This window comes from Schistocerca americana, chromosome 1 (assembly GCF_021461395.2).
Source record: "Schistocerca americana isolate TAMUIC-IGC-003095 chromosome 1, iqSchAmer2.1, whole genome shotgun sequence".
NCBI lineage: Eukaryota > Metazoa > Arthropoda > Insecta > Orthoptera > Acrididae > Schistocerca > Schistocerca americana.
This window is the reverse complement of record NC_060119.1, coordinates 913,574,014-913,599,617: the sequence shown is the minus strand read 5'-3', so window position 1 is coordinate 913,599,617 and position 25,604 is coordinate 913,574,014. Positions and strand designations below refer to the sequence as shown.

Here is a 25,604-nt window from a genome sequence, read left to right as displayed (position 1 = left end):
GGAGGGACTGAAACGAGGATAAATCACTGCTCCTACCAGGGGTTGAACCCAAGGCCTCTAGGGCAGGAGAGTAAGTGTTCTTGCTGCTAAACCACATTGACCACATTATACTAACAAATAGACCGTATGAAAATAAATGAAAACTACGAAGTATTCTGTAAGGCTAAAGACAGAGCACTTCTCAACCTGAGGGCTGGCTAGAAATCCACAGGTACGAATCTTGAGAGGAGTATGCTCTCGCTTTACTCCGAGCTGAAAATGTAATCGCCACTACCTGAGGCAACTACAGGTTAACGTCGAATCTGAGCTACGGTACTTTTTTTTTCACATACGAAAATCATAACCGCACTGGAGACTTGCAGTAACTGGCAGATTAATACGTAACATAATTCAAGAAATTAATGAATTCTAACCATTGTCGGCTTTCTAGCCTGTCTTTTATTTTTTTACAAGTAGGTTATATTCCATTGCCTGTGTCACCTTCTTTCACGCCGATACTGCACCACTGGTCCGCAGAAGTCAATGTCGAACCACATACATCGCGACCTTGCGATGAACGTCGTACGGGAGATCCCAAATTTTTGGTACCCTCAGATTTGAAGTAATTGCCACGGAGCACAAATTTTTGATCAATTAGAATGTGCACCTAGTCGAATGAGTCTACCCTTTGATACTGCTAGCAAACCAAAGAGGAGCACTAAGTCAGCTGGCGAAAGTAGACCCCAAACCGCGTTCATTTACTCTTAGAGAACTCAATTAAACGAGTTACTGCTACTATGAAGACTTAACGTTCAATTAACACTCGCAACGAAGCCGAACGGCAGTAAATCGCAGTAAAGTCCTTCTGCAAGTCGAGAGACAGTTAACCGTGTACTTAGAAATCGAGAAACGTCAGATTCATTAGTTCCGCATACTAGTGAGTGGCCGGTTCTGTCATCGCAACCGTGAGTATAGCGTGCAAAATCCATCACTTCTTAACAACTAGTCTAGTTGTTAAGAATCTTTGGAGGATCAGAGACAAAGATACTGTAAATAAGCGAGTGGACCGTGCGGGAGCGCGGTAGGTGCTGTGTTCTCGCGGGATATTCCAGGAGGAATGACTCCTGACGAGCCCCCTGAGGGTGCGGTTTCGGACTTTCCAGAAGACACAGTGGCTCACACAATGAGGACGATTTTGTGTCTGAAATAATTCCAGTGGACTGGATAACGTAAAACTCGGACAGAGTAATCAGTAGTAGTATCACTGCAGTAATATAGTGTTTAGCTGCAGTGGCTAACTACACACTGTTATCTTTGAACAGTTAAGTACACGTTGAGTGCCAATACATTAGCCGTCCCTTTATATTAGTCTGTATTTCAGCTGAAGAGTTGACAACTGAACTGCGTAAAAAGATGTCTTCATATTGTTAACAGGAGACGGGATCAGCCATATAAGACACCAGATAAAAAATTAGTCACTTCCAGCACAAACACTAATACTTTGTAGCACCGCCGCCAGCACTGACAGTAGCCTAAATCTGGCGAGGAAGAGAGTGCAAGAGTTTCTTGAGGGATACCATATTCAGCCGAAGCCACTCATTGATGATTAATCGCCGGCCTGAGTGGCCGAGCGGTTCTAGGCGCTACAGTCTGGAACCGCGCGACCGCTATGGTCGCAGGTTCGAATCCTGCCTCGGGCATGGATGTGTGTGATGTCCTTAGGTTAGTTAGGTTTAAGTAGTTCTAAGTTCTAGGGGACTGATGACCTGAGAAGTTAAGTCCCATAGTGCTCAGAGTCATTTGAACCATTTTGATGATTAATCCCATAAAGTAACCAAATTCCAGAGATCTTGATTGCTCCGCTTCACAGACTGTTCTAAATAGTCTCAGACGTTGTCTATGACATTATGTCCAGGGGATTTAATGATCTAGTAGGATGCGATAGATAGGAGTGTCCACAGCGTACTCATCGTGAAGATGTAGAATAAATGAGAGTACCTGTTGAAACAAACATGTTCACCGTTACCCAAGTAAATGGGCCCAAATGACTACCAGAAAATCTTAGAACTACACCTTCCACACACCGTGTTTTAAACGCCTCTTTGGGCCGTCGGTGTGTTCTACACCTTGCATCGTTTGAAAAAGAGCCCAAATCGCGACTCGTTGCCCAACCCCACGGGCCTCCATAGGGCAGGCATCTCGTTTCTGTGAAGTGTAGCCTACTGAAGACGTGCAGCTTTATGCACCGCTGTGAGCGATGGCTTTCAGAAGGTGCGTGACTCCAAACGTCCAGCTCCCTTCCCAATGTTCACCTGGAAACTGTCAGAATTTTACTTTCATTTAATGTAGCAGCAACTTCTGTCTCGTTTGAAACTGCTTGTCCATTGATAAAGTGTGACATTCGCCTCCATTCCAAGTATGTTAGGATCTTTAACAACTGTTGATACCACCGTTACATGACTGAGTGGTACACCATTCCTCGTAGACGTGTTGGACGGCCTGCATTGACACACCAACAAATCAGGCAGCTTAATCATGGTGTGATAATGGTCATATTCATTCTCGAAGCCTTGTTTCTGCCATGTCGCCTTGTCGACCCATCTAATTCGGCTAATTCCATACAACCGACTAACAAATACACAACACTTCAACGACATCACGTTCGTTAACTGTGGACGGTCACTTTGTGAGGTCTCCGTTATTTTAAGAGATCTGTCTTTCAAATCTTACGAAGTCAATTCGCTGCATAATCAGTGCCCAGAAAATTCCGGCAGCGACCAGGAAGTCTGTCCCCATGAAGGCGGATGTAGCAACCAGGCCATATTGTGCGATTGTGAATCATAGGAGTGGAGAGGGGAACACGAGACTTGAGAACAGATCGTAGTCGGCAGTAAAGATGTAAGGGAACCACTGGTGTTCTGGCTTGAAGTGCCTGTTTTACTTCATTAAATATTAATGATTTAAGTCATTTTTCGACGTAATTGGCAATAGGAGCAGCTTACGGTTCATCAGTGCATTAAGACAATAATACCACAATGTAGTTAACGTGTACATTGAATAAAAAATGAATAATTTTAACTTATTGAAGATATACGAAGGGCTATCAAGTATTACGAGGTAAGCAAGAGATTTCGGGAGTGCACCAAGCTCGCAGTCGGTGACAGGACATACTCCGCGCCTGTTCATATGTGAGAGTCGCCAATAGAATGTAATCAGTTACTGTCCAGGTAGGATATTCGGCTTTACCATGCTCTCGGAACTTCTTCACTTTGTGAAAGGAATCCTTTTATGATACTAAACTGTTAATATTGTACGGTATCTGTGAAACGTCTCAGGCTGTATCCAGCCCTTTGATAGGACGGCACCCGAAAACTTCGGGAACGGCGATGTGCCATAGGGTGTCATTATCAAGTTTCTGGGAGGAAGAATTAGGATAGGTCGGCGTTTGGAATCTTTCAAAAAGTGACTCTGAACCTTCCAGAACGAAAGTGTTAGGAGTTTTCAGACTGGTGAAATAAAATACGCGGTTTCAGACTGGCCAACAGCGCAGTTTAGGCGGAGCAGGACAGCTATGTATCACGCACTTCTTCACCGGTAGCCATAGGAAATACACTTGGTCGTTGAGAGGCGTAGAGAACAGACTAATCACCGCGAGAGAAGTAGTGGATTCACGAGCAGAGGGCCACGCCATGACAGCGTCTGTCTCCCGCAAAAGTGTAGCAGCAAACGGCGTCCGAAAAGGCTGGGTGATTTTTCGGCCATGATCTTACTCACTGGCCTCTATTTCTCTTTACTTACTAACCTTCCGACGCCACCATCACCAACATTTTGATTTTGCAATTAGCAGTCAGTTAACACGATTTGTTGTTCGTTCGGTTTATTTTTTGAGAACTTTTCCAGTCCTTTCTCTCGGAAGATCCACAAAGATTTATATGCACTCATTTTCACATTATGAGTGTTTGATTCTTGTTTGTTCTGAGCAACCATAGAACTCACAGCCGATAAATGTACGTGATTTGTAACCCTTGTTTCATTACAGAAACAGATAGTCCCCATCACTAATTAGTAATCATTATTGTTTGATCAGGGTCACAACTACAGTACACGTGTTAGGGCCAACCCTTTCCTCCCCGTGCGCACAATTCCTGTACCGTAGAGGGGGACTTGCACCTTGAGAGAGAATACTCAGTGCATGTCAGTGGAAAAACATCTAGATCTACATCCATACTCCGCAAGCCACCTGACGGTGTGTGGCGGAGGTTACTTTGAGTACCTCTATCGGTTCTCCCTTGTATTCCAGTCTCGTATTGTTCGTGGAAAGAAAATTGTCGGTATGCCTCTGTGTGGGCTCTAATCTCTCCGATTTTATCCTCATTGTCTCTTCGCGAGATATACGTAGGAGGGAGCAATATACTGCTTGACTCCTCGGTGAAGGTTCGTTCTCGAAACTTCAACAAAAGCCCGTACCGAGCTACTGAGCGTCTCTCCTGTAGGGTCTTCCACTGGAGTTTATCTATCATGTCCGTAACGCTTTCGCAATTACTAAATGATCCTGTAACGAAGCGCGCTGCTCTCCGTTGGATCTTCTCTATCTCTTCTATCAACCCTGTCTGGTACGGATCCCACACTGGTGAGCAGTGTTCAAGCAGTGGGCGAACAAGTGTACAGATTGACTAGAGTCTTACATTTGAAAATAAACGCGTCAGAATGGCATCCCGGAATTTATCTCACAGAAAATAGCTACACTCACCACTAAGAATCACTGGTCTTCGGAAGAATCCAGCGCGTACCAGATCTGCATTTGGGAACACCATTTACGAGAGCTTCATAGATAACAGGAAGGAGGAAATGGTACGTGCCGATTCGCTAAAGTAATCAAAGAATGGATCACCTTATCTAGTGCATATACGGATATGGTGTCTGTTCTTTGGGACATGTCCGAAAGAACAGACACCATATCCGTGTAAGTACGTAGTTCTGGCAACACCGGCCATGACCTACTTCTGTGCGGATGTACACGTATTCCCAGAACTCTTACGGGACTTGGTAAGAATGTCTTCCACGAGTAATGAGTGTGTGGACATACAAGGTGAGAATGTGGGTCTCCGGGAGGCGTGCGCGAGATAGACCCTGCAGTTGCGCTATCCTCTGTGCCCTCGGTGGCTCAAATGGATAGACGGTCTGCCATGTAAGCAGGAGATCTCGGGATCGAGTCCCAGTCGGGGCACACATTTTCATCTGTCCCCGTTGATATATATGTATTATTAAAATGTAATTCTAATTTTATCTAGTGCAGTCTTCGGGGAAAGGCTTGACCAGTACATTGTACGTCAACTACACCACTTTCTACGGAATAGCAATTGAAATGAGAAACTTGTACGAAGGTTCTAATGCACGAGGTAAGTTTGCACAACATGAGCGCCTGGTAAGGGTTCTACGCCATCTACAGGGCCAAATAAACCCATGTTCTCTTTCAGTGGTTGATCGACACTTTGTTCGGCGAGCTTATCTTCCAAAACAGGAAAAGCTGACCACGCAGTGTGACTCACCTCTGGTAGGGCACCTGAGGGGAGAGCAGCACCTTGTGCGCCGGCGGCTGCCGCTGCAGCACCTGGCGGCCGTAGACGCCGTAGCCGAAGCCGTAGATCTCGTCCTCCTCCCTGTCGCTGAGGCAGCTGGACGGCTGGTACTTGCCCGGCACGTAAATGGGCTGCGACAGCGACGTGGTCAGCTGCTGAGGGCTGGGGTTCGAGTCCGGCGTGGAGGCCGGCGTGCCGCCCGCAGCGCCCGCCCCCCCGCCGGAGCCCAGCACGCGCATCCGCGGCGACAGTTCGTCCCACTCGCGGCGCCGGAGCTCGTCCAGGTGCTCTAGCACGTCGCCGTAGTGCGTGTTGAACAGGTCCGCGTACCGCGAAGCCAGCCCCTCCAGGTAGCCCCGCTCGCCAGTCTGTAAACCACAAAGCGCAACACTCTTCAAACTGGAGGAAGGATATTTTATCTCCTGTCACAGTATGCCTTATGTTGATAATTTTGACAGTATATTTATGCATTAATGCGAATGCATTGTCTTGGCATGGTTGGAAGTTTGAGGAAATTTTGTTATTTATGCATTTATTTCAACTGGTAAATATAGGGCCTTCAGGACTAGAATACATAATAACAAAGATTATTATTATTCTTTCCTTTCTCAGACGTTATGTCTGGTTAAAAATGGAAAGTGACGCGGACCTTGATCAAGCGTGACTTCCTTTTAACTGTACGGTATATGTTACATTGCATTTAGAAACTTTCGGGTAATTGAACATGTATCAATAATTACAGATTTCTGTAGTTGTATATATACGCTTGGATGTAGCTGTATTGCGTTGATCTACTGGTCGGTATTGTGTGGTATGACTCCTGTAGTTGATAGTGTAATTGGTATGTCAACTTTATCCTGATGCCACATGTCTTTGACTTCCTCAGCCAGTTGGATGTATTTTTCAATTTTTTCTCCTGTTTTCTTCTGTATATTTGTTGTATTGGGTATGGATGTTTCGATTAGTTGTGTTAATTTCTTCTTTTTATTGGTGAGTATGATGTCAGGTTTGTTATGTGGTGTTGTTTTATCTGTTCTAATGGTTCTGTTCTAGTATAATTTGTATTCATCATTCTCCAGTACGTTTTGTCGTGTATACTTGTGGGAACGTGTTGTTTTATTAGTTTATGTTGTATGACAAGTTGTTGATGTATTATTTTTGCTACATTGTCATGTCTTCTGGTGTATTCTGTATTTGCTAGTATTGTACATCCGCTTGTGATGTGATCTACTGATTCTATTTGTTGTTTGCAAAGTCTGCATTTATCTGTTGTGGTATTGGGATCTTTAATAATATGCTTGCTGTATTATTATTATTATTATTATTATTATCATCATCACATCGTCATCGTCATCATCATGATGAGAGTGATGGTTTTGGTGACCTATCTAAACCATTTGAAAACAAAACTGCACTGAAATAAGAATATGAATTTTCACCAATTATGTCTGATTGTGTCCTACAGAAGGTAACTCAAGACTGGCAGATAAAAATGAGTCTCTACAATATCCCAAACGGCGTCATGTTACGCTGTCAAGCGAGTGGGCTTAAATTCAACTGGCTTCCTTTCGAAGGTGATCTAGTATTTTTCGCGCAAAATCTGGACATTGCAAACAACGAATAGAAGCACTAAAAGAAAATACGAACCACATACAAACAAATGCAAAAGATCCAACGTGGGCAATGAAAACAAATTACGGTGACATCAAAAGAACACATTGTTCATGTTGCAGGAGAGATTCTCACCCCGAAAATCAATGAGGAGACAGCAGTCTAAGGACACGCCAGAAACAGGGAGACAGCAAACGGATTATGTCAGAACACTTACGAACGCAAATTCCTATCTTCTATTACGCCAAATTCAGTCAAACCTTGATTTTTATTTGCAAAAGAGACAAATGATTGAAATGGACGTTCTTAAAGACAAAAAAGTAAGGAAATGTCTGTGTAAAAAAAGTAACAAGCGAAGAGTTTCATTTAATTTGATATCAGGCAAGGAATTACATAATAAGTCAGCGACAAGGTGTTTTGTTGCTGTGCAGCCTTTCATCGTTGCGAAGTGACTGTGTGAGTTACATGTACTTGCGCCCAATACGTAGTATTAACAGTCGTATCATGCACTGAGCAGCAAATGTGAAGTACTGCGAACTGAATGCTCTGACTCTATCATCTCGGTAACGGCGTTGCGAGGACAACATGAATCAAAACTGTATCTATTTAACTTATTTCTATTCTCGCTTTACGAGGTGTGGCTAGAAAAAAACCGGACTAGTACTGGTGAAACAATAAAACGAATGCAATAAGGCTGAAAGTCGCGTGGCCTGTCACGTGACTCTCGCTCCGCCTACTGCTCGAGTTTCATTTGCCTCCTGCACTCAGTCTGCCCGTGGCATCTGTTTTAAGTAGTTGACGTTTTGTCTGTACGTCGGAAAATATTGAGTGTACAGAAAGAACAGCGTGTTAACATCAAATTTTGTTTCATACTAGGAAAATCTGCAAGTGAAACGTTTGTAATGTTACAACAAGTGTACGGCGGTGATTGTGTATCGCGAACACAAGTGTTTGAGTGGTTTAAACGATTTAAAGATGGCCGCGAAGACACCAGTGATGACACTCGCACTGGCAGACCATTGTCAGCAAAAACTGATGCAAACATTGAAAAAATCGGTAAACTTGTTCGACAAGATCGCCGTTTAACAATCAGAGCAGTGTCTGAGTTAACAGGAGTTGACAAGGAAAGTGTTAGGCAGATTCTTCATGAAAGTTTCAACATGAACAAAGTGTGTTCAAAAATGGTTCCAAAGTGTCTCACAATTGAACAGAAGGAACGACGAAGAATGATTTGTTCTGACATCCTGGAAAACATTGAAAGTGATCCCACCTTCTTACAAAATGTTATTACTTGCGATGAATCGTGGTTTTTTACTTACGATCCCGAAACTAAACGCCAATCGATGCATTGGAAAACTCCTGGTTCTCCACGACAAAAAAAAGCACGAATGTCAAAATCGAAATTCAAGGCAATGATGATTGTTTTTTTTTTTTGACATCAAAGGGATTGTGAACATTGATTGGGTACCAGAGGGACAAACAGTGAATCAGCATTACTACATTAGCGTCCTGGCTACCCTACGTGAGCGAGTACGGAGAAAACGGAACGATTTGTGGAGAAAAAAGTCATGGATCCTTCACCAAGACAATGCCCCAGCTCACAGTGCGTTGTCAGTGAAGACGTTTTTGGCAAAACACAACATTCCCATCTTAGATCATCCACCCTACTCACCTGATTTGGCCCCCTGTGACTTTTTTCTTTTCCCTAAAGTCAAGTCAGCTTTGAAAGGAACTAGATATGAGACTGTTGAAGCAGTAAAAGAAAAAGCGACGGAAGTAATGTATGGACTTACCGAAAATGATCTGCAGCATTGCTATGAACAGTGGAAAATTCGTATGGAGCGATGTAGAGACCGAGGAGGAGAGTACATTGAAGGAGATAACATGAAATTGTAAATAATTGTAAATAAATGTTTTTTCCAGCATCAGTCTGGTTTTTTTCTAGCCGCACCTCGTATTAGCTGAGTCGTGTCGTCCTGTTATCGCAACGCCGTCTCTGGTTTTTTGTGTGTGTGTGTGTGTGTGTGTGTGTGTGTGTGTGTGTGTGTGTGTGTGTGTGTGTGTTTGTGGGGGGGGGGGGGGGGGTAGCGGCAATGGTGTGGTTGAGCGGATGTCCATGCATCGAGTCCTGTCTATTCCGTCCACTGCCTACGCCGCTTTCACATTAGCTTTCGCAACACATTTTTGCTAGAGCACATACCGTCCGGAACTCAGTTGGAAACAGCTGCACAAGTTGACAAGATCATGTACTTGGCCGGCCGGAGTGGCCGTGCGGTTCTGGGCGCTACAGTGTGGAACCTCGAGACCGCTACGGTCGCAGTTTCGAATCCTGCCTCGGGCATGGATGTGTGTGATGTCCTTAGGTTAGTTAGGTTTAATTAGTTCTAAGTTCTAGGCGACGGATGACCTCAGAAGTTAAGTCGCATAGTGCTCAGAGCCATTTGAACCATCATGTAATCGTGTTTCCATTGCCTCCTTGATGACCGAACGCGTAACTGTACTCCGCTACCGCGTACTTGTCTGTTTAGCCAAGGCGAACGCTACTCTTTTGCTCCGAAAACCGCTTTGAGAAGCATCGCTGCGGCTGGCCGATGTACTGTACGTCACACTCACAGCTGATTCTGTAGAAGCCAGGGGCCCGTAGTCATAGCTGGGCTTTGACTGAACTAAGCATATTCTCGATTTTTTACGGTTGAGAGGAAAATGGTTTATATCATCTATTTCTCTACTATCCTGGCAGTTTTGGCTGGGGGGGGGGGGGGGGGGGGGGGTCCTGTGTACGGAGGGCACGCCAGGCGCTTGGTTCCATATTCTGCGTCATTTTATTTCTTCTCCTTTCTCTGCTGGAGAGCGAGTGTTGATCGAGTTTCCGAATAGCTGTTTCTGCGAAAGGTCTCTCGCAGATGCGGCAGCTTGATAGAACGACTCTCCTTGTCGCATACGGCTAGCGCTCTGTGTACCAGGGTGGTGAGCACAGATTTACATTTCGATGGGTAGTGGCAGTTATTGGCGTTTAGCTGTAGGTCCGTGTGTGTCTTCTTCCACAGTCGAATAGAAACATACTTCTTACTCTTTTGAAACGTTTACACAGCATTTTATGGTAAAGATGTTTTCTCCTGTGGTTTCCAGTAATTTTCGGAATGTATTCTGTATGCGTTCTTATTCTATTTTTGCGATGCTAATGAAATAAAATAAGAATATTATTCATCAAATTTAAACATTTAACAGCAAAATAAGGATATATTTATAGCAACAGGTAGCCAGAAAGCTGACTAAGATACTGACCATGAATCAGAATTTTGTTAACAACCATCCTAATAATTAAAGGACTAATTAAACTAAACTTGCTTTGGTATTCTATCAAATACAATTCGGAAACAACAGGAATTTTTTCTATAAAAAAGCATAAACAACATTCTAATTTCTACTTGGGACCATTTCTCGGTTCTAACATCAACTTCCGACCGCGTCTGGAGTTTGATTCGACTCTTTATGACGTTCTTGTGCCCGAAAGAGATGGAAAGCTTCCTAAAATTAAAGCAAAATGGGGTGAGAGGATGAGGAAAGAGGCTGGAGGATTGAAGGAGGGGGAAGGGGGAACGAGAGAATTTTCAAATCAAGAAACCGTTTTCACTTACAACAAAAATAACTCATTTGCGATGAAATATTTATGTTTCATAGGATTTTTTTTGTTTAAATCTTGTCCTTGCGTTAGACATGAAGACATATCGAGAGTAATCATCGTGTGATTGGCTCCTGTTCTCGGAAACGTGATTCCCGAGTGCCCCCGAAACTGCAAACTTCAATCATCTCGTTCTCATTAACAAAATGTGGTTAGTTGTGGGAATTTGCGAAACCGAGGCAGAAATAGTGGTTACATTTTATTTAGGTATTACCTTCTTATCTAACTCTCGTAGTTGCGAAATGAAGGCATTGTTTTTAATAAAAGTTCCTGTAGAAGAGAAACGTCCCGTACGCAAACGGAAAGCCACGTGCAATAACAAAGTGGTGTAATTATAATGTGAGGTCCCTAATTTGCCTTTAAAGTACTCGTGGACGCACGCCTGCGCAGACACTTCGCACGCGTGTCTACACAGTGGGGACCGATGGACATCCTGGAACCACAGGCTCTTGATTATCGCTCACTCTTCCAGCTAAGTGCTGCAGCCGTCTCGGAAAGAGGTGAGCCTTTTTTTTTTTTTCCTATGTGCATTTTTGTCTGAAGATCACCGAAGCACGAATGTACCTCCTAGGATCCGACAAAGCGTAACGAACTCTCTCCAGAAGCGACGATAGAGGAAATAAACTCACTACGAGAGAGGAAACTTAGTAACAAATTCCAGTTGGAGCGACACAGGCTCTCACACATTCACGGAAGTCAGTATCCGTTACGTAACGCTCGTATACGGACACTAGCTGAGAATGTGCCCCCTACCGTGGAATGTGCTCCCCGGCATACTTTCCCTGCTGATACGCCAACAACAGCCTCACGTCTAAAGCCTCGGCAAGAATCTCTCCTACCTTGCGTGCTTCCTTCATGTTGTCTGCCTCGTTATTCACAGGCAGCTTCGAGGTCAAACACAACTCACAGGAGCAGACTTTTCTCGTTGCCCGCTTACAAAAACCTGTCTTTCGTCGCACCGATATTCGTTAGCGCAGTCACGAGTGTTAATGGCAACTTGTTTTGTCCCATTTCACAAGGTATTTCGTTGTTAGAGTGCTGAAATAGAAAGAAAATTTTAGGTAGTCTCTATATAGAGGTCATTAGCGACGGATCGTTAGTTGCGATAAGGGGAGAAGAATGACTGACTTCGTTTTTAAAGGAACTAGCCTATTAATTGTCCACACTGATTAATGTAGACCATCATCAGTTCTTTACAGTGGTAATGATGTATGTGTTTCATTCCTGAGCGCAGTGTCAATGTGAAAACGTTTTGCTGTCCAGGCAAGGCAAGTAAGGAGATAGCGTGTCCGTGTCATTTTGATTTTGTGGTAAGATTATTACTAATGAGCTACAAAGAGCAATCAGAACATTCAGAAATGGCTCTTACAAAATCATAGCATATTTTCCCCCGAAGTATTTACTCCATAAGCTTTAAAGTAGGGACTGAGACACTTTCGGATAGCGAGCCACTGCTTAAAATATTTATAAATATGTTTTTTTTTGGAGCTAATATTCAGAAACGATGGAGAAGTTTTTCGTGACTGCTGTGTCTTCGGGCAGTTCTACTAAAAACTTTTCGAAACGGCAAATTAATCCCCGATACATAGATTTAGGAAGGAAAGTCTCTTCGTGTAAGCACTGAGATCAAGAAAAATAAATGCAAGAAGTTTTGGATTTATTCGTGTAACACTCGTATACGAACAGTATGTATCTAAAAAAAAAAATCGCGAAGAGTTGATGAAAGCTTTCCTTTGAAGTCTGCTGAGAGGGAAAATCCATAGGAGGGAAAGAAAAATATTCAGGACATATTGTGCCGGTAACACACGACTGAGAAGAAGTTGTCTTAAGCAAGCTTTGCGGCCTGAGTTCCCCACCCGATCCTGCAGTCCCAAGGGATGCGCGGGAGAAACCGATTTCCTTAATGTAATCAAACCAAGTGGAAACAAAAGAATTGCCTCTGCGATGAAATGAAAGCACCGCAGGAGGACTGGAAGGTTGCTGATATTCACTTACGGCTCTGCCAAACTGTATTTAATACGTAGTACCGTCGTCATTCAATAACCAAGGGTTATTCATAATTGTTATTCATCATTCAGATAAAATATTTATTGCTGCGTATGAATTTCATTATGTCTTGAAGAACAGACATGACATAGACATCGTGCCAGTGGGTGTAAAGTAATCTTACGTTCTGGTCTTTATTTTTTTGATACTAAGTGCCTCCCGTACGACAGGATACTGTGGGAGACATATCGTGTTCTCAGGTGCAGTTTCAGGTGTAACAATACGCTGTTCTGCATGTTTAGATCTGCCTGACAGGCATTGTATCTAATAACTGGAACTACTATCAGTTCTGATGAGCCATTAAACAGTTAGCACGAAGTGACTTTACAGTGAAACAAAGGAGAGCGATGTTCAATGTTTCTTTTAATTTTTCTGGATATACTGAAATATATATCTCCGGTTATTGGAGAAGACTGTCTTCATCTCTCCACCATATTAGTATAGTTAAATGGATTTCAGATGAGAAGACACCATTGTCACGAACGCTCCTCGCCCGGATCGGGTCCTAAAGCGTCATTGAAGGACGAACTAGTCGAGAGAGAGAGAGAGAGAGAGAGAGAGAGAGAGAGAGATACGTGTTCTACCAGCAGATCAGTGAATTCTTAGACCTGAGACCACATGCAGCTCGCTCCTGTCGAAAGATCACGTTAAAGATGGAAATTTTGTTCCTCATATACCCCATGACCCAGAATGGAAGCGTAGATGGCAGAAACTCACATAACCTGTGTCTTCTCGCTATATGAATTACTTTGATACAGTCGACAAGATCTGGCGTCCTTGCAACAGTATACCAGTCAAGTGACAGACAAATGAGCTATACAGTCGGTTTTGGGCAATCAATTGTAAAGAAAACTGATATTTTGACCGCATGTCTTAAGTAATCTTCCGAGTTAGCGAAGATCTGAGTGCATCTATCGCAGTCCGAAAATTCTATCCTATCAAAAAATTAGTGGTGTTGGTTTTCTTTATTGTAAGTGCAGTGTAGAAAAGTGTGACGTTAGACAAAATTAAGCACAGCTGTAATACTGGCTCTTTTCCATCGTTTTCAAGCTGTGCGATGGTTTATGAATAATTCCTAGTGCCAGTGTGGGATGGATATCTACTCGTATTATTGTAGATTTCAGTTTCAATGTGTGTTACCTTCCGTGATTTATGGCAGTCAAAGTTTGGCGGACAGTAGTTCTGGTAACACTGTGTGTTCCATCATTCTCAGTTCTGTTCAAAAATGGCGCGTGGTACAAATGACTATCTTTGAAGCTTTACATCGCATCTAATTTCTCTATTTTTCTTTTAGTGATCATTGTTCGAGATGTATGTGGGAATACCAGACGGAATGACGAAGGACATTGAAAAAGTTCAAAGAAGGGCAACTCGTTCTGTATTACCGAGAAATACGGGAAAAAGGTATATGGTAAGGGAAATGGGATTGCAATCATTGAAACAAAGGCGTTTTTCATCAAGGCGTTTTTAATTGCGACGAGATGTTTTCACGAAATTTAATCTCCAACATTCTCCTCCGAGTGTTGGTACTCATCTAAAGAGGGAGAAGTGATCTCTATAATAAAATAAAGGAATCAGATTTCGCACGGAGAGAGTTAAGTGTTCACTTCCTCCGCGCGCTGTTCGAGAGTGAAAAAGTAGAAAAACAGTGTGAAAGTGGTTCGATGAATTCTCTGCCAGGCACGTATGTGTGAATTGCAGTTAAGTCACATAGATGGAGATGTCGTTGGCAGGAACCAATATGTTGCCCGAATTTTCTTGGGATGTAATCTCTCAATATTTCAATAGTCAACCTCTAAGTGATGCACAAGCCTCTCTTCTAGCGTCTGTCACTGGATTTTGTTGAGCATCAGATGTTGGGAATTACGAGGAAAGACAGGATAACAAACCTATGGGTAAGAGAACGAACTGGAATGGAAAACGCAGTTACGAGTGTGATTGAATGAAACGTAGAAGGGCGTGTCATGCAGCCAGACGAATGGGTGGAACACTGAAGTCCTTTGCTGGATTACAAGAGAGAACAGATCGAGACGACAACCTGGGTAGCCTATATACCGGATAAGTATGGACGTATGTAGTATTAAAGTGGTCATAATGCACGGAAACGTCATTAAGTAGTATTTATCCAGCAGTGGACGTCATCAAACAGTCGATAGTGATGATGATGGTGATGATACAGATGCTAGTAAATATCACGGTAATGTTGCAGTTACATGTCAGTGAACATCTTAAATGGTACTGTGTCGCCTTGATGATGAGTGTGTGAGGTACGCCAAAAAATTTTTAATGTTATCGACGTTGCAATACTGGCGTTGCAACACAGAAAAAGATTCGTTTTTAGTCTTTCTAAGTAGTAAATAAATAATGTAGATATACTCAAAAACAATTTATTTACTGAGTGTTTTAACCTCCAGGCGAATTTAGAAGTGTATCACAGACTATTGGGACTGAAACTAGCGTAGAAGAGATAATTACCCTCGAAGACAATAAAAAACGACGCACCACGAAGGAATTATCCGAATAGAATGGAAATCGGTACATGTGACTTAAATATACAGACAAATGAATATGATTTCAGAAAAAAACGGATGATTTATTCAGGAAAAAGAGGTTTGAGCAAGTCAATAACACATTGATCCACCTCGGGCCCTTATGTATGCACTTATTGGGTTTCGCATTGATGGGTAGATTTGTTGGATGTCCTCCTGAGGCACATCGTGGCAGATTTGTCCAACTGGCGCCCTAGATCGCCAAAAATCCGATCTGGTTGGAAGGCGATGCCCATAATGTGCGAAACGTCCCCAACTGGGGAGAGGTCAGATGACCTTACTGGCAAGCACGAAGACAAGCAGTAGACACACTCGTCGTAGGCGGGCGAGCATTGACTTGCTGAAATGTAAGCCCGGAATGGCTTGTCATGAAGGGCAACAATACGGACGTAGAATATCGTCAACGTATCGCAGTGCTGAAACGGTGCATCGGATAACAACCAAAGGGGTCCTGCTTTGATACGAAATGGCACCCATGACCGTATCTCCTGGTTGTCGTGCCGTATGGCGGATGACAGTCAGGTTGGTGTCCATCATTGTTCGTGGCGTTTCCAGACAAGTCTTCTCTGGTCATCAGGCCTGGAATGTCATTGACTAGAGTAGAATTATCTTCAGTGATAAGTCCCCCTTCGAACTGAGCTCCGATGCCCAACAAAGACGTCCCTACAGACGCCCCGAACAACGGTAGGATATCATCCTCACTGTCACCTGCCATGCGGATAATGATCTGGCGTGCAATTCCTTCGTGGTGCATCGTTTCTTTTATTTCTTAGAGTATATTTTGAACACAATGCTGTTCAACAGTATTCAACGAAACTGGAGTAAATAGCGCTCGAATGAATTACTTATTGTTGTTGTTGTCTTCAGTTCAAAGACTGATTTGATGCAATTATCCAAGTTAGTCTATGCTGTGCCGCTCTCCTCTTCTCCTTGTAGCTACTGCAGCCTATATCCATTCGAACCTGCTTACTGTAGAAACCTTGGTCCCCCTCTACAATTTTTGCCCAACACACGTCCTCCCATTAACGAACAGATAATTTCTTAATGTCTCAGGATGTGTCCTACAACTTATCCTTTTTCTTAGTCAAGTTGTGCCACAAATTTCCTTTCCCTCAGTGCTACAATATTTGATAATCTCTTGCCATTTCACGTCTCAGCATGGTATAAACTCCGAAGTACAAGTGAAACTGGAAACGTCCAGACTGATTTAAAAGCATACATCTGAGATCATTGAATTATATCAGGCAGTAATAACAGAAATTAAGGTGTAGCTTCCTGTGTAATCTTCGGCACCGCGCTGTCATTATCTAGACACACCAGAGAAACCCACAAAGAGCACGGCATTCCACCATTACTGTAATCTTTATTATCTGCGCCGCAACGTGTGCAGAGACTGAGAGCATTTTCTTATGCGGAATGATTTATAAGTACGGGTATGCGTGACCTGCGCGGCCTAACAATGCAAGAAATTTCCCCGAAGACCGCTCATTGTAATTCTACGCTGCAGTGGCAGTTAAAAGCGTATTAGAGGCCGCGCGTTTGACAGCTTGCTGCTTTATGATCCCACTGTATCAGAGCAAACCAGTCTTAAGAGGCGGCCGGCCACCCGTGCGTGCTGGCCAAGTAGCCACCAATAAATCTTCAACTCCTTTTGCCAATTTTAGTCTGATGCCTCGGTGAGTGCGTCAGAGAGCCTGCCATTAGAGCCACATTTACGGATATCACCTCCAACGAATACCGCACAAGATAGTGGACCACATACAAACATTGTTCCACTGACTGACAGTTTGTGAGCTGTCCGGTGCCGTGGGAAAACAGACAGTTCATTTTGAGGGAAGTAAAGGAAAACAGGCACACATTTTTGCCAAAACTGGCAGCATTCCGTTGCAGGATAGGACAGATAAACATTATTTTCATCGAGCAGTGAACAGTTACATTGAAATAAGCCTTGAATCTAGACTTGAAATTGATAGCTGACGATCATGTGTTGGGGGCAGAATTGTTCCAATATTATGCAGATTCCATGGGTTGGACGCCCATTGTATTTCGAGTAACTGTATGCGTGTCTGGGTCCATGCATACGTACATTCAACAATATTGGTACTGTATACTTGTGGGAGCAATGCATTTTTTCAATGAATGGCTTTGTTACTTCTGAGTAACTTTAATTTCATTCTTTCGGCTCAGAATTCCATATGTGGAATTAATCAGTGTTACCTAATAAAATTATCTTCATTCTGTGTAACATAACGAGTTTACATCACCATTTGATTACACGGTCACTTGCACTTCGTAAATTTAGGTCGACCAGTCCCGTCGAGTCACAACTGCTAACAGAAAGTGCAGTGACGTATCCTCAAAATTATGATGCCAAACTAATAACCGCCCAAAACTATGAACGAGTTCTAGGAAAACGTTAAGTGAACGCCACTAAAGATACCTTACACAGCACTCAACTATAGTTCGTAATAAGCTAAAATACACAATTTAGTGAGACCTACACACACACACAACCAAAATAAAAATCGTGCATTAGACATATCAAGAAGCCAAAAATTCATCTCATAAGCCTCATATCAGATCCACTACAACAAGGTAGTTTCCAAAGTTGCCTAATACATAGAGTGAACATTAATAAAATCGACAAACTGGGGTTATGGAATCCTGACCGGAATTGGAGGGAAAAAGGTGCTATGAACATGTGTCCAGAAATGAACGGTGTGGGTGCAACGACAACAAATCATCCCGGAACACAATACAGAGCTGCACTGCATCCACGTCACAACAGATGTTCAACGTGACCTCCAAGCGATGCAGTGCAAGCGTTCACACGTCGCATATAGACTGCTGCACTCTTTTGCACGTTCCGGCCCGGCCTCCCTCCCGATAGCTTCGCAGACGTCATGAACATGCTGTTGAAGGGGCTGGACATCAGGAACTGGTTCAGCATACACAACGCTTTTCAGATGCCCCCAGACGTAAACATCCATGGGGGTTAAGACCGGTGATCTAGCAGGCCATGCTACAGGGCTCCGCGTCCTTTCCAACGTCCGGAGATGATGATGTTGAGCTGTCTCAATATCCTGTAGAACCAGGTCCTCCAAATCTGGTGTAGTCACAGTTCTCCGCCTCCCTCCACATTTGTCTGTCAGAAAGGACCCATGATCACAAAAACAAATAAAAAGGGCTTGAAATATTGCATGATGTGATTGGTGAGGGTACTTGTTTTGGTATAGCCATGCCGCTTCTCGACGGTTTCCATCTACTTGGCCGTACTAAAATACTATCTGATGCTTACAGTACGCTGCCTCACTCACACAGCCTGCAATACACAAGGACCATACTGTACATGGTCAGACGATCTTTCATTCGTCAGCGCTATCTATCGTAGCAACGATGCATTTCTGGACACGTGATCCTAGGACTCTTTTTTCCTCTATTTCCAATCAGAAATCCATCGCTGCAGTCTGTCGGTTTTATTAATGTACATCCGGCAACAGGGCAATTTCGCGGCCAATCGGAACGCGTGGCGCCACGTTTCCGTAGTTTAAAAATGGTGCGTTGTCGACCTACACAACATTGGTAATTTTGGTTCCTACTGTCATCAGCTATCCAGGGTTGAAATTTCGTGACTTAATTTTTCTCGTATATATGAGAGCAGGTAGTGTAAGAAACCTGGGGTATTAGTCACAATGATCTGGAAAATGTTTTAAGGAACCTTTAGTAAACTGCTTATACCGGGGCTACTCTCGACTTTCGCAAATTTTGGCATATCACGAGAAATGCTGCAAAATCGTGAGATGGAGCTTTAATGCAGAAGTAGAAGTAGGAGTACATAACAAGTGCTGAAAGCTAGCCAGTAGTTCCGCAGAGGCAATGCTCTCAGGCAGCCTAATGGCAGAGGCAGGAAATTCGGTGTAATGGCAGCAGTAGCAGCAGGAAATTCCCCTTCCCCGGCAAGCAAGGGCGCGCTCTGAAGCTGTAGCTGGGACACGCCTCTAGCCACAGCGTCGGTCTGCGCAAACTTTAGGCTCCCCGATTTCTAAGCGGACAAGCACTGCGCAGAAATCGCTGCTAAGAACTTTCCGAGTCAGCCACGAACGGATCGTGTCAAGTTTGTAATACCAATCAGCGGGCGAAAACATCGACATCGATTATATCTGCTTCCCACGACTATTAAAGAGGTTTCTTTATAGGTTAAGAAGTATTTTCTGTTGTCTGCTTCTCTTTGTCTGTTTCTCGATTGTTCAGAAAGGCTGGAAAACGGAGGCAAAGACAGAATTTCGAGGGAGAATAGGATCACTCGAAAAATGTATCTTCAGTAACTAGCTCCTATCACCCTTTACTAACGAAGTATTTAAAGCCTAATAAAACATAAGAAATATTTTGTGATTGTAAGGGGACATCCTCCTCTAGCACTACTTTTCCTGAACAAGAGTTGTCGAGACCTTGCCTGCAGATGGAACTGTCTTCGCCTTTTTGGAGCTAATTCTCTTCCTTCAGTCCACTGTTTTTACTGTGCCATCGTCTCATATGCCAAGTCGTGGACTCATGTTTCATCCAAGGTTGTGAATCGAAGCAGAAACTCGTTTCTTTTGCAGCGAGACATCGCCAAACACTGAAACATGCTCACGTCCATCTAGCGAACAGATTTCTCATGTTCAAATTTTCAGTCAGAATGCGTGTACAGCACTTTTTAAAATGCCTACGACATCTGCTAGCTCGTGCACTTTCAGTGGGTGGTTACCGACCACCAATTTTAGTCGTCGTCACCTTATTTGGCTGACTACTGTAATGTTCATCTTGGCAGGGGTACGGCCTCACTTTAACTTTGTTGCAAACGGAGGAGCAGACTCCCCCAGAATATAATCGGGATGTTCCTAATCTATACAAACGATACGGGAGACAATCTGAGCAGACCTCTTAGATGTTCACAGATGATGCTGTCATTTACCATCTAGCAAAGTCATCAGAAAATCAAAACCAACTGCAAAATGGTTTGGACAAAATATATGTATGATGCGAAAAGCGGCAGTTGACCCTAAATCACGAAAAGTGTTGTTAGTTCATGCGCATGAGTACTAAAAGGAATCCGTTAAACTTTGGTTACACGGTAAATCACACAAATAAAAAAAAAAGATTATCAGTTCAACTAAATATCTACGAATTTCAATTGCGAACAGCTTAAATTGGAGCGATCACGTAGATAATGTTGTAGGGAAGGCATACCAAAGGCTGTGTTTTATCTGGAGAACACTTAGGAGATTCAACAGGTATACTAAAGAGACTGCCTACACTACGCATTGCTGTCCTGCTGCGGTGTTGCTGTGGATTATGGGATCCTTACCTGATTGAATCGACAGAGAACATCGAAAAAGTTTACCCCAAACCTGTAATATTCACGAATCGGTCGATCAAGTGTTTATACAAGTCACTTATTTTATGGGCGAACTACATATCGTTAAGATTCTCTCAGCGAATTTCACCCTGGAAACTGCTTTTCCTACTATGTAGTTTAAGTGGTCATTCCACTTTAGTTCGCTCGGGACGGTAACTCCTACGTATTTTACAATAGCTACTGTTGCCAGTGATTCGTCACCAATAGTGTATCCAATAGTAGTGGATCTTTCCGCCTACATATGCTCAATACGTTACATTTATTTACCGGATTACTTTTCGGGTTATACAGCTGCAGGCTACTGAAAATGGGCTTCGCGTCCAGAAACTGATTTGGCCTAAGGGACTGGTTGCTATCAACTGTAATTCACAAATAGGAACAAATTCATTATTATGACTGGGATTTTAATGACTTTAAAACAGCGAAATATGCAAGCATTTATTATCTAAAACTTTATATATATTTGGCATTAAAAATAAAATATGACTTCATATAAATTTATTTAAGAACATTCTTGTTGACCTTTTTATATACTATATAGGCCTAACACAATATTTACTTCCGAAAAATTGTGAGTGCCATTTGCAGTGTTTGAAACTAACACTTATTTTTTAAATGTCTTCACGTGTGTGGAAAAAAAAGATACACGAACCATAAGAATGATTGAAGATGGACACGAAACTCAAATAACAGCGTTAGTCTGCTGTCACTGGCAACACTTCTCTTCGCACAGCTGCTGTGTACGGCGGTGTTACAGCTGTTGCACATTAAAGTGTTTTTCTGCACTAACTTCACACGGTTTCTTGTCAGTGTTGAAGAACTTGCCTCCAAAACCACAAACAGAAACCTCGAAACATCGTATTGTTGGAGCACTTTACTTACGGCATGTGGAACGTGGAACTAGACTGAGTTTGCATTCAAAATGAATAATGTGACCACGTAGCACGTGTGTGAAATTTATTATTTCGGAAGCCGCCTTTGTTGACTTCGAGAGGTCACGTCGAACCAGCGCAACTATGTCTTACGTCAGCGAATAGACTAATGTGTTACGCTGCTTGTCTACTGTGGTCTTGATAAACAAAGCTTTGTAGTAACTACTGTGTTTATTTGTGACAATATCACGTGAAACATTGTCGTGTGAGCAACATTTTCATGTATTTATGCTTGTGTCCTTAAAGATACAACCAATATTTGCAGTTTCCGCAAAAGTTGGCCGAAGTATGGCAAAAGTGGCCAAAATATGAGCTGTTACTAAAAAAGGTACAAATATGATTTTTATACACAATAAGAAAACATTCTTTTACACTGTAATATTTGGATTGGTGCATAAACTGTTGTAAAGTTCATCATAAAGTTACGAAAAAAATATGACTTGGCATAAAAATCCGGGCCCATTTCATTACGTAGGGGTAAAAAAAAAAAAAAAATTCATATACGAAATTTTAGAGTGTTTAGAGGAGACAAATAGAAACACTTTTTTTATGTGACAAAAATGTCACATGTGCATTGTTTCCCCGTCAAGTTCCCATGGAAGTTTTGAGTTAAGGGGTTTACAGTGACTGTGTTAAGACTGCCGTGTGATGAATATTCTTTCAGAGACATTCTGACCTCCTATGGATTTCCTTTTGAAGGGGGGCAATGAACAGTTTGGTGTACGAGACGCGGAAATACTCACCAGAAGTGCTGGTTGCCCGTTTGGCTAAAGCTGCAGCCAACGACTGGCTATTCTGAGCGTATTAGACAATCATTAACATTCAGATGCCAGTTGTGCCTTAGTGAAACGGACTACCTTTTCAGCAATATCTCTAAAACAACAAAGACAATACCGTCTCTGAACATCACTAGGGTTAAGATCTTCCAAGGACACCTAGCAGAGAAATAAAGCTCTTGTGACATTTTTGTCGCATTAAAGAATTTTCCTTTTTGTATCCTCAACACACTAAAATTTTGCAGACGTGTTCAGAAACATGTATCTAAAGTCGAGCTGCTAAATAATAACAGAAGATGAGAACACCCCTTTCTTTACCATCCTAACAGGCATCAGACAAGCAAGCATTTTGTCACCATTCCTTTTCAAATAGCGTAACATTTGATAGGAATAATCCGCAACTGAGATCCATAGTGGAATCAGACAACCAACCACTTCAGTTGTAAATAGTTTTATTGGTTCAAAAGCACAAGTTTTGAGCAATCATAGGCCCATCTTCAGGTGTACAAGAACCACGGGACGCGTGCACGCAGCACGCAGTGAATACAAGACTGCGGACGTGAAACCGAGATACGGAATGACGCGGTTGATTATCTGATTCTAGCTTTTCATATTACTCATACATTTGATAGTGGAAAAAACTATGGACGATTCCAACATACGTTGCAATGAGCAGTTTAGGTTTACAGATCTGTATTTTGTTGATGACATCGTTCTTGTGGCAGGAACGCCACAGAGTTTACGACTAACGAATACCAAAGCTGGATGGAATTGCCAGATCTGTGGGACTAAAAACAAATGATGATAAGAGAAATATAATGTGTATGAAAGTGAAAATGTATCACTCAGACTATAGTGCAAAAGAAGATACTGCAAGATGTCACCCGATTTCCATATCACGGCAGCCGTATCTGTTTTAACTGGAACACAGATGCAGACATGGAAAAGCTTCTGCCGTCTTCCAACAAATTCTAAGTATATGGCAATGAACTTTGTAAGTATGTCCATAAAACTTCGGATATATTCCTCTATCATCACACCGACAGCCATGCATGCATGTTATATCTAAGAGATGCCAGGAATATCGGCAAATAAGCTCAATGTTTTCACGAACGATATTAGCGGTGAATATTGAAGCACAGTTATTGCGACCATGTTTGAAATGATGAAATGCTGAAAACATCGAAGAATCCCAAACAGCATTATTACATTTAAAAAAATGGTTCAAATGGCTCTGAGCCCTATGGAACTTAATCTCTGAGGTCATCAGTCCCCTAGAACTTAGAACTACTTAAACCTAACTAATCTAAGGACATCACACACATCCATGCCCGAGGCAGGATTCGAACCTGCGAGCGTAGTGGTCTTGCGTTTCCAGACTGTAGCGCCTAGATCCGCACGGCCACTCAGGCCGGCGTTACATAAAACAACGGATGGATATAGAAGTACAAAAAGACCTTGTAACATTTGGAAACGAATTTCTGCAAAGTATTTTCAGTGCATGGACATAAACTGGTAGGATGTGAAAATGTGGCAGCTGATCGAGTTCGCTAGAGAAAATTTGTTGGCAAATTGCTACTTATCACAAGAGGAACTAAGCAAGTAGGTTTTTATACCCTGTATATCCATAGCACTCGGATATCGGATGTGGGAACATCAACACTCCATCTTTCATTGTTGAAAGTTGATGATCCATCAAACAATCCTCTTAGCAGTCTGTCTCCATTGTTCCTGATCTCCTGCGTCTCGGAGTAGCTGACCCAATATTTAGTGTGGCTTTTCCTTTATATTGTCTATCCATTGTCTCCGTTGTCTTCCCTGCAAACTTTTTCCTTGGATTATTATCTTTTCCAAGTTATACTCCTGTCGTCGAACTATGTGACCAAAGAACTTCTGGACAACATCATCTCCACCCCAGATTCTGAAGGACTGATTTGCTGGTTCACTTGTCCATGTATGATATTCTTAGCAACTTCCTATTTGTCCACATCTCAAAAGCAAGAATTCTTTTGCGATCTCCTGCAGTTATTTTTCACATTTCAGCGCACTTGAAAAAAAAAAAAATGGAAACACCAGAGATGTCAGTACTCTCAATTTTGTATGTCTGGTTAGTGTTCGGTCTTTCAAAATCACTGTCAGCTTCGATGCAGCATCCCTAACTGAAACAATTTTACGCTGTATTTCCTGTGTAGAGCCACGCTGTTTGTGGACCACTGGGCCCAGGTAAACAAAGTGATCAACTTCTGCATATTCTAATAGCATATTAGTAGCTGGTAGTGACTCACCTCTGTTAGTTATCGTGATCTGGTCTTTTTCTTATTCACTGGGAACTGAAGTTCCTCGTTTTATTTCCAAACTATGTCCAGCACTTCCCTCATTTCCGCTTGTTATTGTGCGCAGCATGGTGTCATCACCAAAACTTAAATTATTGATCATTCCTCCTCCAGTTGGGAACCCACCAGCCCAGACGCGAAGGCATTTACTCATAATGTATTTTTTATAGACGTTAAGTAGAACTGGTGATAGAATTTACCCCTATCTAACTCGTTTACGTGGTTCAAAAAGACTGATTATTGCCTTCTGTCAGAGTAGATATTTCTGATAAGAGTAATAAGATGATCAGGAACGTCCATTTTTGCAAACACGTTCCACATTTCTTTCCGTCGCACGCAGCTGAAAGCTTTGCTATAGTCCAAGAAACAAAGAACTAAAGTGATACTGAATTCTCTACATTTTTCAGTTGTCTGTCTGAGATTGAGAATCTGCTCTCGTGTTCCTTTATTGTACACAAGCCCAGCTTGCAGTGGTGATATTTCCTTATTTAAGTACGTTCTCAGATGTTCATCGATGACATTTTGAAGTATCTTGCTAGAACTTGAAATAAACGAAATGGTTCTGTAGTTCTCACAACGAGTACAGACATGGTCCAGCCTTCTATCCATGTTCTGTTATTCCATATGCTGTCCCATACACTTAAAGACCAAGAGAAAATGATGAATCACGAAGGAATTATGCGAATAAGTCGGAAATCGGCAGACGTGATGTACATGTA

At 42.5% G+C, this 25,604-nt stretch overlaps 1 protein-coding gene across 1 annotated transcript in view; it reads right to left on the bottom strand.

Annotated features, from left to right (window-relative positions):
- Nucleotides 1-25,604, bottom strand: part of LOC124595108 (SAM and SH3 domain-containing protein 1-like) — a 427,338-nt gene that overhangs the window by 326,052 nt on the left and 75,682 nt on the right. The window contains exon 2 of the mRNA XM_047133709.1: nt 5,529-5,926. Coding sequence (XP_046989665.1) covers nt 5,529-5,926 — 398 coding nt within the window. The remainder of the gene's footprint in view (nt 1-5,528; nt 5,927-25,604) is intronic.